This window comes from Myxocyprinus asiaticus, chromosome 6, assembly GCF_019703515.2.
Source record: "Myxocyprinus asiaticus isolate MX2 ecotype Aquarium Trade chromosome 6, UBuf_Myxa_2, whole genome shotgun sequence".
NCBI lineage: Eukaryota > Metazoa > Chordata > Actinopteri > Cypriniformes > Catostomidae > Myxocyprinus > Myxocyprinus asiaticus.
This window is the reverse complement of record NC_059349.1, coordinates 29,212,353-29,227,192: the sequence shown is the minus strand read 5'-3', so window position 1 is coordinate 29,227,192 and position 14,840 is coordinate 29,212,353. Positions and strand designations below refer to the sequence as shown.

General features: G+C 38.6%; 1 protein-coding gene across 1 annotated transcript; it reads right to left on the bottom strand.

Moving 5' to 3' along the window:
- Positions 1-25: 25 nt before the first annotated feature.
- si:ch73-382f3.1 (uncharacterized protein LOC100151273 homolog) lies at positions 26-14,772 on the bottom strand. Its single transcript, XM_051700360.1, has 4 exons — positions 14,280-14,772; positions 13,978-14,131; positions 4,086-4,258; positions 26-1,901 (listed from the first exon to the last, which is right to left on the bottom strand). The coding sequence occupies exons 1-4, from the start codon at positions 14,502-14,504 to the stop codon at positions 1,527-1,529; spliced, it is 927 nt and encodes a 308-aa protein (XP_051556320.1). The 5' UTR covers positions 14,505-14,772; the 3' UTR covers positions 26-1,526.
- Between the last annotated feature and the right edge of the window lie 68 nt (positions 14,773-14,840).

The following is a 14,840-nucleotide window of genomic DNA, read 5'->3' as shown; positions in this document are numbered from 1 at the left end:
TGTTGTATATACACTGGCAGCCAAAAGTTTGGAATAATGTACAGATTTTGCTCTTATGGAAAGAAATGGGTACTTTTATTTACATTACATCATCATGGCAACAAAGTTGTAAAATTGGCTATAGCTTTACACTGAAAAGGGTTAGTAAGCAATTTTTTTCACACTAAAATCATGTCAACACGCATATTGTTTATGTCTTGTGGCTATACTTTTTAAACAGTGAGTATTTTAACGTTTACGGATTGGCCCTCATTCACTTCCATTGTAAGTGACTGACTGTAATGCAGATTTTTGCTTTTTTTAAAGAAGGGACAAGTCAAAATAAAATTTTGTTGTAATCAATATTATGCCACAAATGCTGTCGATTGAGCTTAACTTGTATTGAACTCGGAATATTCCTTTAATGTGTTCTGTGAATGACATTTTAGTTGAACACTAAAGGTGATGATAAAAATTGTCTGTAGAGGAAGCACCACTTTAAAGTTTTTTAAAAAACTGTTGTTCTACCAATGTCAAGGAATATGTCAAAGAGCAGTTTCTATGGTAATAATCACCTGATGAAAGAAAAATCTTTACATGAATACAAAGGAAAAATGTAACCAGAAATTATGGTTTCCTAACAGAAGTTTATTATTCAGAACAGTACCCTCGGTTTGGCAGCCGTATGTGTCATTTGTGTGTTGGGTCTATAATATGAGACAGAATACATTTGACTGCTAAACAATTTTACTACATGTGACATGGGAAAAGAAATAATCAGATTTCACTTTAAAATAGTGACTTCACAATGATCGTTATGACAAATCTAACATATACCCCGTTTCAGTTGCAAACTCCCTCATAGAAACAAGCCTGCGCTTTTTTAAAGGAATAGTTCAACCAAAAACGCAAATTCTGTTACTATTTTTCTACATTTACTCACCATCATGTTGTTTCAAACCTGTTTGACTTTCTTCCGTGGAACACAAATGGAGATAATAGGCACTTTCATTGTATGGAAAAAACTTGCTGTGAAAGTGAGTGGTGACTGAGGCTGTCAGTCCTTAACATTCTGCCTAACATCTTTTGAGTTCCATGGAAGATAGGAAGTCATATGGGTTTGGAACAACATGAGGGTGACTAAATGATGACAGAATTTTCATTTTTGGGTGAACTATCCCTTTAACAATACATTTAAGTCAGTCCTCCAACAACTGGAATGATAACTGTTGGTGTACAGGGCATATTTGACCGCTAACCGCTAAAACGAAACCACAAACAATTTATCTAAATTTTTTCAATATATGAATCAAGGGAGTACTTAGACAAATGTAGCAAAGCCAAAATATTAATTTCTTCATGGAAAAAAGAAAAACACAGAAAAGAGTGAAACAACACCAGACTGTTGTGGTATTAATGCAAACGGTTTTAAAATGCATTGACAACCCAAAATAACTTAACCCAGTAAACAAAGATGTCCTCTGTGAGTCCTTTGGCTTGTTTAAGAGACAACTTAAGCATTAGTGCAGTCTTACATTGACAGTGTCTCATGTCATAACTCCAATGAGTCCTTCATCGCTCGTTGCATTGCCCTCTGGACTGTCGCAAGCAGTTATGATGCCTAGGCCAAGCTCTGCTAGTTCATCCTGCATGCTTGTGGTCACCATCATTTTGGGCTCCAGGCGATTGCACAGTGTCCTGTAAGAAGGCAAGGGGTAGCCAAGTTCCCTGAGGTATTCATATCCTTTAACTCCCACTGTGCAGCGGATTTTTCGGGCTGTCAGTAAAGTGTCATGGGACCACACTGCTCTACGAGAGCGCTTGGCTAATGTTAGTGCACGTATCTGATCCTCATACAGGAACACCTGCAGCCCCTTTTCTATTTTGCTCAGTTTGTAAAGACGTTTCTTCATCTCCTCTGCCTGTATAACAAAGAAACAATGAATAAATCTATTGGACAAAATGTTACCTGTACAGTGGCAAGACAAATTATGTGAACCCATTGGAATTACCTGCATTTATGTATAAATTTGTCTTAAAATCTAGTTTGATCTTCATATAAGTAACAATAATGAACAAACACAATCTGTTTTGACTAATAACACACAAATTATTGTAATGTTCTTGTACATATTGAATACATCATTCAAACATTCACAGTGTAGGTTGGAAAAACTGTTAACCCCTAGGCTAATGACGTCAACAAAAGCTAGAGTCAGGTGTTGGCAAACCTGGCATCCAATTAATGAAACGAGATTGGAGGTGTGGGTTAGAGCAACTTTGACTTTTAAAAATCACTCAAATATTTTGAGTTTGCTATTCACAAGAAGCATCTGCTGATGTGGTCCATGCCTAGCAAAAACGAGATCTCAGAGGACCTACGATCAAGAATTGTTGCTTTGCATTAAGCTGGAAAGGGTTACAAAGTTATCTCAAAGAGCTTAGATATTCATCTGCCCACAGTTAGACAAATTGTCTATGAATGGAGATGATTTAATACTGTGGCTACAATCCCTAGAAGTGGCTGTCCAGCCAAGATGACACAAAGGGCACACCGCAGAATGCTCAATGAGTTAAAAAAAAAAGAACCCATAGATTGACAGCTTAAGACTTAAAGAAATCACTGGAATTGTTTAACATCTCTGTTTGGGGGCCTGGGTAGCTCAGTGGTAAAAGACGCTGGCTACCACCCCTGGAGTTCACTAGTTCGAATCCCAGGGCATGCTGAGTGACTACAGCCAGGTCTCCTAAGCAACCAAATTGGTCCAGTTGCTAGGGAGGGTAGAGTCACATGGGGTAACCTCCTCGTGGTCGCTATAATGTGGTTCACTCTCGGTGGGGTGTGTGGTGAGTTGTGCGTGGATGCCGCGGTGGATGGCGTGAAGCCTCCACGCGCGCTATGTCTCCGTGCCAACGTGCTCAACAAGCCACGTGATAAGATGCGTGGGTTGACGGTCTCAGACGCGGAGGCAGCTGGGATTCGTCCTCCGCCACCCGGATTGAGGCGAATCACTACGCGACCACGAGGACTTAAAAGCGCATTGGGAATTGGACATTCCAAATTGGGTGAAAAAAATAAAAAAATAAAAAATCTCTGTTCATGAGTCTACTATATGGAAAACATTAAACAGGCATGGTTTCCATGGCAGGACACCACGAAGGAAGCCGCTGCTTTCCAACAAAAACATTGCTGCGCACCTGACGTTTGCCAAGGACCATCTTAACACTACACAACGTTACTGAGAAAAATTTTTGTGAACTGATGAATCTAAGGTTGAATTTTTTGGGATTGTACGTATGGTGTAAGAAGGGCACCGCAGACCAACATGAAAACATCATCCCATTGGTGAAGTACGGTGGAGGAAGCATCATGATTTGGGGCTGCTTTGCTGCTTCGGGCCTGGACCGCTTGCCATCATCGAGGGAAAAATTCATTCACAAGTTTCTCAAGATATCCAATAGGATAATGTCAGGGTGGCTGTGCGTCAGCTGAAGCTCAGTAGAAGTTGGGTGATGCAGCAGGACAATGAGCCTAAACATCGAAGGAAATCCAATACAGAATGGCTTCAAAAAAAGAGAATCCACATTTTGGAGTGACCCAGTCAGACCCCAGACCTCAATCCTGTGGAATGACCTCAAGAGAGTCATTCACACCAGACATCCTAAAAATATGACTGAGCTGAAGCAGCTCTGTAAGGAAGAATGGTCCAAAATTTCTTCTGAATGTTGTGCAGCTCTAATCTGCAGCTACCGGAAATGCTTGGTTGAGGTTATTGCTGCCAAAGGAGGATCGTCCAGTTATTAAATCCAAGGGTTCACTTACTTTTTCCACAGCACTGTGAATGTTTAATGGGATGTGTGTTCGATAAAGACATGAAAGATTATAATTGTTTGTGTGATGTTAGTTTAAGCACATTGTGTTTGTCTATTCTTGTGAGTGATGAAGTTGAGATCACATTTTACAACCAACTAATGCAGAAAACCAGCTAATTCCAAAGGGTTCACATACTTTTTCTTGCCACTGTACTTACAGTGACTAATCGGGGGTTATCAGAGTAATCTATTGGTGGACAGGATATACATGATTCATAATGATAAAACATGACCTCTCTCTGTAGTCTGATTGTGTGCTGCTGTTGCTGTTCCAGCTTGGTTTTGTAATGCTGGCATAGAGAGCAGGGTCGCTCCTCCTCTGCCCTCTGAACTCCATCCTCTTCTGAGTCCAAAGGGGGCTGTCGCCGGGCATAACCATGGTCCCCCATATTCAAGTCCTTCTCCACTAAATAAACAACATTATATATTTCGTTGCAGTATACAAAGTGACATCAAGGGCATACTGACACTGAAATAAATCTATAAAAAAAACTAGGAAATATCAGTTTTAGATTTCCAAATATTCCTTTTGCAAATAGAATAGAAGTAGAACAAGGAGTCCTGCAACAGATGGTTTGGCCCTCACAGACACTGGATCTCAACATCAGTAGCCACATTTCCACTTTAGGCACAAATGAGGGCATGCTAGTGAGTGCCAGGGCCAGATGCGTTCCCAGTGTCACTTCCGGGGCTTCATGCCTCCTCTGGGCTTCTTCGGGGCCAACAGCCCACCAATTACCCTTGGGCCAAAGAAGGCCAACTGGGGATTGAGGCGGGGTCGATGTCAAAGGCATAGTTTTGCTGAGTCAGGTCTCTCTTTCCACCAAGCAAAGACCAAAATAAGCAAACAAATGGCAGCTTCATTCTCCACCATGTTCATTTCGAGGGCTAGCTAATCTCCAGGGTCTGATACCTCAATTTGAGCTTCTCTCTTGCTTGAGAAATGGGCGGGGTGTGTGACATTGGCACTAGGGCGCCGTTTTAAGGGCGGGTTTTAGGGCAACGCTGCAGGGCTATTGGCCCGAATAGTGGCTATTGGCCCTGGCTGGCCAGTTGATAGCACTAGCTCGCACTGGCCCGATAGTGGAAAAGTGACTAGTGAGTCAGTCTGGGATAACAAGAAGAGACAGATGCAATTTAGACAGCGTAAATACACAGAACTGGGGAAAGTTCTCAAAGATGCTTGGAACATCCTATCTGCCTAGGAGAATTGGTGCTGTTTTAAAGGCATAGGGTGGTCACACCATATATTGATTTAATATTCTTATGTTTACTGCACTTTTTTATGAGTTCATTAATAAAAAATATAAATAATTATTATTATGTTTTTGAAAAATATACATATACTCTCACTATACAACATTTTGCACAACTGCCTAAAACTTTTGCACAGTACTGTATGTACTATGTATATTATATACAGTTGTGCTCAAAAGTTTGCATACCCTGGCAGAAATTGTGAAATTTTGGCATTGATTTTGAAAATATGACTGATCATTTTAAGGATAGTGATCATGTGAAGCCATTTATTATCACATAGTTGTTTGGCTCCTTTTTAAATCATAATGATAACAGAAATCACCCAAATAGCCCTGATCAAAAGTTTACATACCCTTGAATGTTTGGCCTTGTTACAGACACACAAGGTGACACACGCAGGTTTAAATGGCAATTAAAGGTTAATTTCCAACACCTGTGGCTTTTTAAATTGCAATTAGTGTCTGTGTATAAATAGTAATTGAGTTTGTTAGCTCTCACGTGGATGCACTGAGCAGACTAGATACTGAGCCATGGGGAGCAGAAAAGAACTGTAAAAAGACCTGTGTAACAAGGAAATGGAACTTTATAAAGATGGAAAAGGATATAAAAAGATACCCAAAGCCTTGAAAATGCCAGTCAGTACTGTTCAATCACTTAAGAAGTGGAAAATTCAGGGATCTCTTGTTACCAAGCCAAGGTCAGGCAGACCAAGAAAGATTTCAGCCACAACTGCCAGAAGAATTGTTTGGGATACATAGAAAAACCCACAGGTAACCTCATGAGAAATACAGGCTGCTCTGGAAAAAGATGGTGTGGTTGTTTCAAGGAGCACAATACTTGTTGACCCCTCTCCAAACATAGCGCTTATAGTTGTGACCATAAAGCTCTATTTTGGTCTCGTCACTCCAAATTACAGTGTGCCAGAAGCTGTGAGGCATGTCAAGGTGTTGTCGGGCATTTTTTTGTGGAATTGGCTTCTTTCTGGCAACTCGACCATGCAGCTCATTTTTGTTCAAGTATTGTCGTATTGTGCTCCTTGAAACAACCACACCATCTTTTTCCAGAGCAGCCTGTATTTCTCATGAGGTTACCTGTGGGTTTTTCTTTGTATCCCAAATAATTCTTCTGGCAGTTGTGGCTGAATTCTTTCTTGGTCTACCTGACCTTAGCTTGGTATCAAGAGATCCCTGAATTTTCCACTTCTTCATAAGTGACTGAACAGTACTGACAGGCATTTTCAAGGCTTTGGATATCTTTTTATATCCTTTTCCATTTTTATAAAGTTCCATTACCTTGTTATGCAGGTCTTTTGACAGTTCTTTTCTGCTCCCCATGGCTCAGTATCTAGCCTGCTCAGTGCATTGTTGGGCTTTACTGGTTGTTTAGATCAGTGTTACTATCAGAAATAATTGATAATTATTTCTTTAGTTATTAATTAATATTTAAATTAATTAATTTAATCGAACTCATTCAAATCTGGGGCTCCAGTAAATGTAGTGCGCTACGTTTAGGAGCGGGTTTGGTTATTAGCAATAATTAATAATTATCAAAGTTAATTATTAAAATCAACAGAACATTGATGAGAATCAATGTTAGCTTTTTTTAATCCTTTAAATCAACAATTATTAAAGACATCACTAATCATTAACATCGTTGAAACATTAATTAAAATTAACACTATCTTATTGATCATTCAAATTCAACAATCATCAAAGATAATTATCAATTATCAAAAATCAATAGAATATTGATAAGGATTAATATTGACGGGCACCACCCTGGAATCAGGGACTAATAACCAGATAGTATAACAGTCTCAATATTACATTGTTTTCTTAGGAAAATCGACATCTGAAGAATATCGATTTTCGGAAAAAAAACAATGAATGAAGGCTTGAATCCGAGCACTGACATCCCGTCAGCATGACACAGGTGTATGCAAAACAAACCAAAACACTTCTCTTTGTAATATAACAAAGTTTATTTATGCAGTAATATCAATTAATAATTAATACAATGCAGTCAATAAACTTCCGACTTAGAAATACAAACTAAACAGTGATATGATTAGATATGGAAATCAAAATAATCCTATAACACATGAGGGTGTGTGTGTGTGTGTGTGTGTGTGAGTGTGTAAGAAGGGACGTGCACGAAATGGCAGATGTGACTCTCGTGGAGAGTATGTCATGTGAGACTTCCGGCCAGAGAATATGGCCGTGAATGTGGGCGGAGAGAAACTAGTCAATGGCATCTACCAGTTACCGCGTGTATCCACTTGTACGATAGCTTAGGGACAAAGCTGAGCTTTATCACGAAGCTATCTACTAGCCAAAAATGTGCACGAGAATGTTTGTGAGGGGTCGCGTGCGTGTGGTTAGTACGAGAGAGAGAGAGAGAGAGAATTAAGTGATGGCCCCAAAGCCGGTTTCGCGATCGTGGGAGAGAAAGCAGCTGTTAGTTTATCACTCAGAGACGCGGTGAACGGCTCGTAAACCGTCCCGTGGTCTTTGATTCTTTAATGGATAAACTCAGTTTGCCGGTCTCACCCGCGATGGCGGAAATGCACAACAGTCCGATGTGGTTGGACTACAATACAGCAAAACAAATTTGAGATAATTAATACCCTGAGTATTAATAATGAGCGGACATGGCTGTCCGTAAACTGTACAAGCAATAACCTTGATACACAAAAATAACACACTATAATATTCTATCACTGCCCAGACGTAAACCTCTGACTTGAATCGCATGAGGATGCAGAATGTGTGTTCATCCGTCCTTTAACTCAGACTCGGTTCCTCGAGGCTTGGGTGATGACGGGAGGCCGTTTCCTCGCTCTGTCGGCGAGCGGTACGCCTGCTGATTCTCGGCGGGCTGGTGGAGAAATCAGCGACGTCGACTTGATTGAAGATGGAAGAGAAATCTTTTCTCTCTTCACTTCTGCAGGCAAACGGATGAAAATGCGGATTGCTCAGCGGTCTCCTTCGGATCCATTAGAGTGTTCGGTGGAACACAGAATAATCTCAACTCATCCAGTGAGATGGAGATTGTATGGCCACAGTTTCAAGTCGTACGTTACTTCCTTGTGCCACGAGGATACACCTGAGAGCAGCGATGAGCTGCGTCTACACACGGCAAGCAAAGTTGCTGGAAGCAAATCCCGGAAGCATTTCAGAGGTATTTCTACTCCTGATGATGTAATGGTTGAGGTGCGTTCTGTCGTGTGCCTCATCCAATAGGAGTTGAGAGTCCGATCCTTTAGTGAGCAAGGCCTCATGGGATTTGTAGTCTGTTTTAGACTCCCTTTGTTTGATTTTGGCGTGGTTTTTATCAGTAAAATTTATGACTTGTTATGTGGGGGCCTGAGTTAGGTTTTACGACTGTGTTAGGCCTGCCTTTGTCTTCTATCTGAATACATGAGGGCTAACAAACTCATTGACTATTTATACACAGACACTAATTGCAATTTAAAAAGCCACAGGTGTGGGAAATTAACCTTTAATTGCCATTTAAACCTGTGTGTGTCTCCTTCTGTGTCTGTAACAAGGCCAAACATTCAAGGGTATGTAAACTTTTGATCAGGGCCATTTGGGTGATTTCTGTTATCATTATGATTTAAAAAGGAGCCAAACAACTATGTGATAATAAATGGCTTCATATGATCACTATCCTTAAATGAAAGACAGTTTTTTTTTTGCATGATCAGTCATATTTTCAAAATCAATGCCAAAATTTCACAGTTTCTGCCAGGGTATGCAAACTTTTGAGCACAACTGTATATGGGCCATTCTGACGAATTGGTGCAAACTGTGGTCCCACAATAAAAAGAACTATTAAAAAAAAAAATTTAATAAATAAAAAATAAAATAATAATAATAATAATAATAATATATATATATATATATATATATATATATATATATATATATATATATATAAATTCTGATATTAGATATGACATAAAAATGTTATGATCCACTAAAACCCAAGGCATTAATTAAAACAATTATAAGCTAAATATATACAAAATCATAATTTATACAGTACTTTTTATTAGGAGGTGGCTGTCCCAAACCCTTACCCTTAAATTTAAACATATCAAAATAACACATTTCTGTTCAGTGTTGTTTTTTAAAAGATCTTTTTAATTTCTTTTAAAGGAAATTATTTAGATTCTATTGATGGCTTAATTTGTAAATAATTAAACTTTATTTAAAATGCTGTCCCTCATTTTTATGTCACTACCGAAACACAAAATGTTTTAGTCCATTGGTTGAGCCTGATTTGAGCCACACCCCTGCATTTCTGACAAGGAAGTGAGACTGCATCTCTGCCCATCGTGGCCATATGGTGAGTAATTTGATCCCATAATTTTGAAGTAAATGTGCTCTAAAATTTGAAAAATCAGTGTAACATTAAGAATTGTCACTACCGAAACACATTCTCTGCAATTAAATCAACTTTTTTTGGTTTTAATTTATATTAATATTCTGTTTTTATGTAGGTACAGCTGTTTAAAACATATTATTATTTCCTAATAATTATTAGCTAAAATTAAAATTAGCTAAAATTGTCACTACCGAAACATATAATAATTTCCGGTAGTGACATGATTACTTTAAGCAGTGACAAAATGTTATCATCAACATCTCATTTTAAGGAAATAACTACAAGCTTTAACAAGCTGCACATACAGTGCATCCGGAAAGTATTCACAGCGCTTCACTTTTTCCACATGTTATGTTACAGCCTTATTCCAAAATTGATTAAATTCATTATTTTCCTCAAAATTCTACAAACAATACCCCATAATGTCAACATGAAAGAAGTTTGTTTGAAATCTTTGCAAATTTATTAAAAATAAAAAATGAATAAAAAAATAAATAAAAATCACATGTACATAAGTATTCACAGCCTTTGCCATGACACTCAAAATTGAGCTCAGGTGCATATTGTTTCCACTGATCATCCTTGAGATGTTTCTACAACTTGATTGGAGTCCACCTGTGGTAAATTCAGTTGATTGGACATGATTCGGAAAGGCACACACCTGTCTATATAAGGTCCCACAGTTAACAGTGCATGTCAGAGCACAAACCAAGCCATGAAGTCCAAGGAATTGTCTGTAGACCCCCGAGACAGGATTGTATCGAGGCACAGATCTGGGGAAGGGTATAGATAAATTTCTGCAGCATTGAAGGTCCCAATGAGCACAGTGGCCTCCATCATCCATAAATGGAATAAGTTTGGAACCACCGGGACTCTTCCTAGAGCTGGCCGCCCGGCCAAACTGAACGATCGGGGGAGAAGGTCCTTAGTCAGGGAGGTGACCAAGAACCCAATGGTCACTCTGACAGAGCTCCAGCGTTTCTCTGTGGAGAGAGGAGAAACTTCCAGTAGAACAACCATCTCTGCAGCACTCCACCAATCAGGCCTGTATGGCAGAGTGGCCAGACGGAAGCCACTCCTCAGTAAAAGGCACACGACAGCCCGCCTGGCGTTTGCCAAAAGGCACCTGAAGGACTCTCAGACCATGAGAAACAAAATTCTCTGGTCTGATGAAACAAAGATTGAACTCTTTGGCCTGAATGGCAAGCGTCATGTCTGGAGGAAAGCAGGCACCGCTCATCACCTGGCCAATACCATCCCTACAGTGAAGCATGGTGGTGGCAGCATCATGCTGTGGGGATGTTTTTCAGCGGCAGGAACTGGGAGACTAGTCAGGATCGAGGGAAAGATGAATGCAGCAATGTATAGAGATATCCTTGATGAAAACCTTCTCCAGAGCGCTCTGGACCTCAGACTGGGGCGACGGTTCATCTTCCAACAGGACAACGACCTGACGCACACAGCCAAGATAACAAAGGAGTGGCTCCGGGACAACTTTGTGAATGTCCTTGAGTGGCCCAGCCAGAGCCCAGACTTGAACCCGATTGAACATCTCTGGAGAGATCTGAAAATGACTGTGCACTGATGCTCCCCATCCAACCTGATGGAGCTTGAGAGGTCCTGCAAAGAAGAATGGGAGAAACTGCCCAAAAATAGGTGTGCCAAGCTTGTAGCATCATACTCAAAAAGACTTGAGGCTGCAATTGGTGCCAAAGGTGCTTCAACAAAGTATTGAGCAAAGGCTGTGAATACTTATGTACATGTGATTTATTTATTTTTTCGTTTTTTATTTTTAATACATTTGCAAAGATTTCAAACAAACTTCTTTCACGTTGTCTTTATGGGGTATTGTTTGTAAAATTGATGAAAATAATGAATTTAATCCATTTTGGAATAAGGCTGTAACATAACAAAATGTGGAAAAAGTGAAGCGCTGTGAATACTTTCTGGATGCACTGTACATAAAACATAACATTTAAGTTTAAAACCCAAACATTTTTGAGTTATGCTCAAAATTAGCTAAAATTATCACTACCGAAACATAGACATACAATATGATAAAGTTTCAATAATGACGTGATTATTTCAGTAGTGACAGTATGTTATTTTCAGCTATTAATTTTAAGGAAACAGTCATAAGCTTTGATCAGCTGTACATACATAAAAACATTAAATTGCGGAGAATACATGTTTTGGTAGTGACATTCTTAAAGTTACACACTGATTATTCAGATTTTGGAGTACATTTACTTCAAAATGATGGGATCTGACTACTCACCATACGGCCATGATGGACAGGGATGCAGTCTCACTTCCTGGTTGATGCTGGATCTGTTTGTTTTGTTACTGACTTTTTGTAGGATAAATTTGTGAACCAAGTGCTCAGAAAGTCAGACAGCTAAGGTTTAATACTAATATTATGGTTGAGCTTCTTTTTTTTTTTTTTTTACTGAAACAACGATTTATTATTTTAAACTATTTTTCACGTGCATGGAAAACAAGCTGTATGACCAAGGAGTCCTTAACTTCAATGACAATTCAAAAGTAGTGTTTGTCCTTCCAAATACGGATGATAGAAACAATTGTTATGAAATCACTACATTTTATTTATCATAAAACATTTGTGTTTGTAATATTTTCAACATAAATCTTTTTTTAATTTTTTTTTTAAGATGAAGCAAAATATGTCAAAATGCCACTGCCGAAACTGAGAGGTCACTACTGAAACACCTGGTGTTATTTCATAAATAAAGGAAAATTGAGTTATTAACATTTATGATAATGACTGATATATATATATATATATATATATATATGTAGTTTCATGAATCATTAACTCTCAAATCAGTATCATGAAGTGTATGTATTTTACAGAGAAAATTTGCGTTCAGATTTTTAGTAAACTTATAAAAAAAATTCTGAAAATATACTAGATATTTGTACATAAGATATGGTACAATCTATATGGGGACAAAGTTTTGGGGAAAAACATACCATTTTTTTTTATGTTTCCACCTTTGAGTTTGCACCAATTTGGTAGAATTGTCCAATAAAGTTTGCAATAAAGTACAGATTTTGCTGTTTCAGAAGGAAATTGGTACTTTAATTCACCAAAGTGGCATTCAGCTGATCACAAAGTATAGTCAGGACATTACTGATGTAAAAAACAGAACCATCACTATTTGAAAAAAGTCATTTTTGATCAAATCTAGACAGGCCCCATTTCCAGCAGCCATCACTCCAACACATTATCCTTGAGTAATCATGCTAAATTGCTAATTTGGTACTAGAAAATCACTTGCCATTATATCAAACACTGCTGAAAGCTATTTGGTTCGTTAAAGGAAGTTTAACATTGTCTTTGTGTTTGTTTTTGAGTTGCCACAGTATGCAATAGACTGGCATGTCTTAAGGTCAATATTAGGTCAAAAATGGCAAAAAAGAAACAGCTTTCTCTAGAAACTCATCAATCAATCTTTGTTTTGAGGAATGAAGGCTATACAATGCTTGAAATTGCCAAAAAACTGAAGATTTCATACAAAGATGCACATTGCAGTCTTCAAAGACAAAGGACAACTGGCTCTAACAAGGACAGAAAGAGATGTGGAAGGCCCAGATACAACTAAACAAGAGGATAAGTACATCAGAGTCTCTAGTTTGAGAAACAGACACCTCACATGTCCTCAGCTGACAGCTTCATTGAATTCTACCCGCTCAACACCAGTTTCATGTATAACAGTAAAGAGAAGACTCAGGAGTGCAGGCCTTATGGGAAGAATTGCAAAGAAAAAGCCACTTTTGAAACAGAAAAACAAAAAGAAAAGGTTAGAGTGGGCAAAGAAACAAACATTGGACAACAGATAATTGGAAAAGAGTGTTATGGATCTTAACCCCATTGAGCTTTTGTGGGATCAGCTAGACTGTAAGGTGCGTGAGAAGTGCCCGTCAAGACAGCCACATCTATGTCAAGTGCTAAAGGAAGCGTGGGGTGAAATCTCACCTGAGTATCTGGACAAACTGACAGCTAGAATGCCAAGGATCTGCAAAGCTGTCATTGCTGCACATGGAGGATTTGTTGATGAGAACTCTTTGAAGTAGTTTAACAAGTTCTGAACTTTTTTTTTTTTCAAATTGCAATAGTAATTTTTCACGTTATTAATGTCCTGACTATACATTGTGATCAGTTGAATGCCACTTTGTGAATAAAAGTACCAATTTCTTTCCATAAGAGCTAAATCTGTATATTATTCCAATTTTTTGGCTGCCAGTGTGTGTGTGAGACACAAACACACACACACACACACACACACAATGATGTCAAATTAATAAACTGACAAAATTGTATATTTATACTGATTTTCTTACAGATGCTTTCTTGCCAAAAGAAGTTTGGAAACATAAATAAATTGTTGTTTGTTTTGACTTCTTGAGCTTTTAAATTTGTGTTCAGTCAGATGATCTTAATAACTTTACCTGGCTCATTTTTGAGGGGAAATACTATTTGTGGGGTGACATGAGAGGGGGGGTCAGGCACATTGAAAAGTGTGGGTATAGCATTGGGTTTGAGTTTCCTTCCCCCTGCTGGTGATCTTGCAATCTCCTCAAACTGGCTCTCCTCAAAATGATCCTGCAAGTCATTTAAAGATTTATGATTAGGAAATATACCAGTAAATCAAGACTATTTCACGAGGGTGGCATAAATATTTTAATTCGCACAATATAAAACACTGCACGAAACTTTCAACGCCTTCTGTATACTCATTGTTTTCACTTGCCTGGCACAGTCTGGAGCAGGGGGTTGGTTCGAAATCACGCCGACAGTTTACAAGCCACTTTCTCATGCGCACGGGGTCTTTCGGAAAGCGAAAGAGCTGCTTTCCAATAGTTGTAGAGTTCGAGCAGTTGGGAGCAGAGCATCCACCCATTTTTAAAAACACTCGCCAAAGGTGTAATTTATCATCGGGACAAAACAACGATGACACGTCGCTGTCTGCTAGCATAAGGCTTAGCAGGTGTATTATAAAAAAGAAATTAACTTTCCACTTCAGAAAAATAGATAATAATATCTTGAGTACATGTAAACACTCACTTTACGGGCTGTCTCTTTTATGCGTTGAGTGTAAAATGCAATTAATTCAGACGAATATGTTTTTTCTAGTTAGTGAAATACAGTTTGTTTGAGCCAAAATGGCGTCTGTAACTTCTACGGGCGAATGTATGACGTACTGTGTGAGCGCTGACTACAGATATGCCTGTGTAAAATTCGCTCATATTTGGCGGCTATACATGACTGTAAATAGTTATGCCTGCACAGCATGCTTATATTGTGACATATT

Coding starts and splice junctions, on each gene's coding strand:
- si:ch73-382f3.1 (XM_051700360.1), bottom strand. CDS start 14,504: ATGCTAGCAGACAGCGACGTGTCATCGTTGTTTTGTCCCGATGATAAA. Junction 4,259..13,977: donor TCCCCTCAAAAATGAGCCAG/GTAAAGTTATTA, acceptor TTGTTTATTTAG/TGGAGAAGGACTTGAATATG. Junction 1,902..4,085: donor CAATCAGACTACAGAGAGAG/GTCATGTTTTAT, acceptor TTTGTTATACAG/GCAGAGGAGATGAAGAAACG.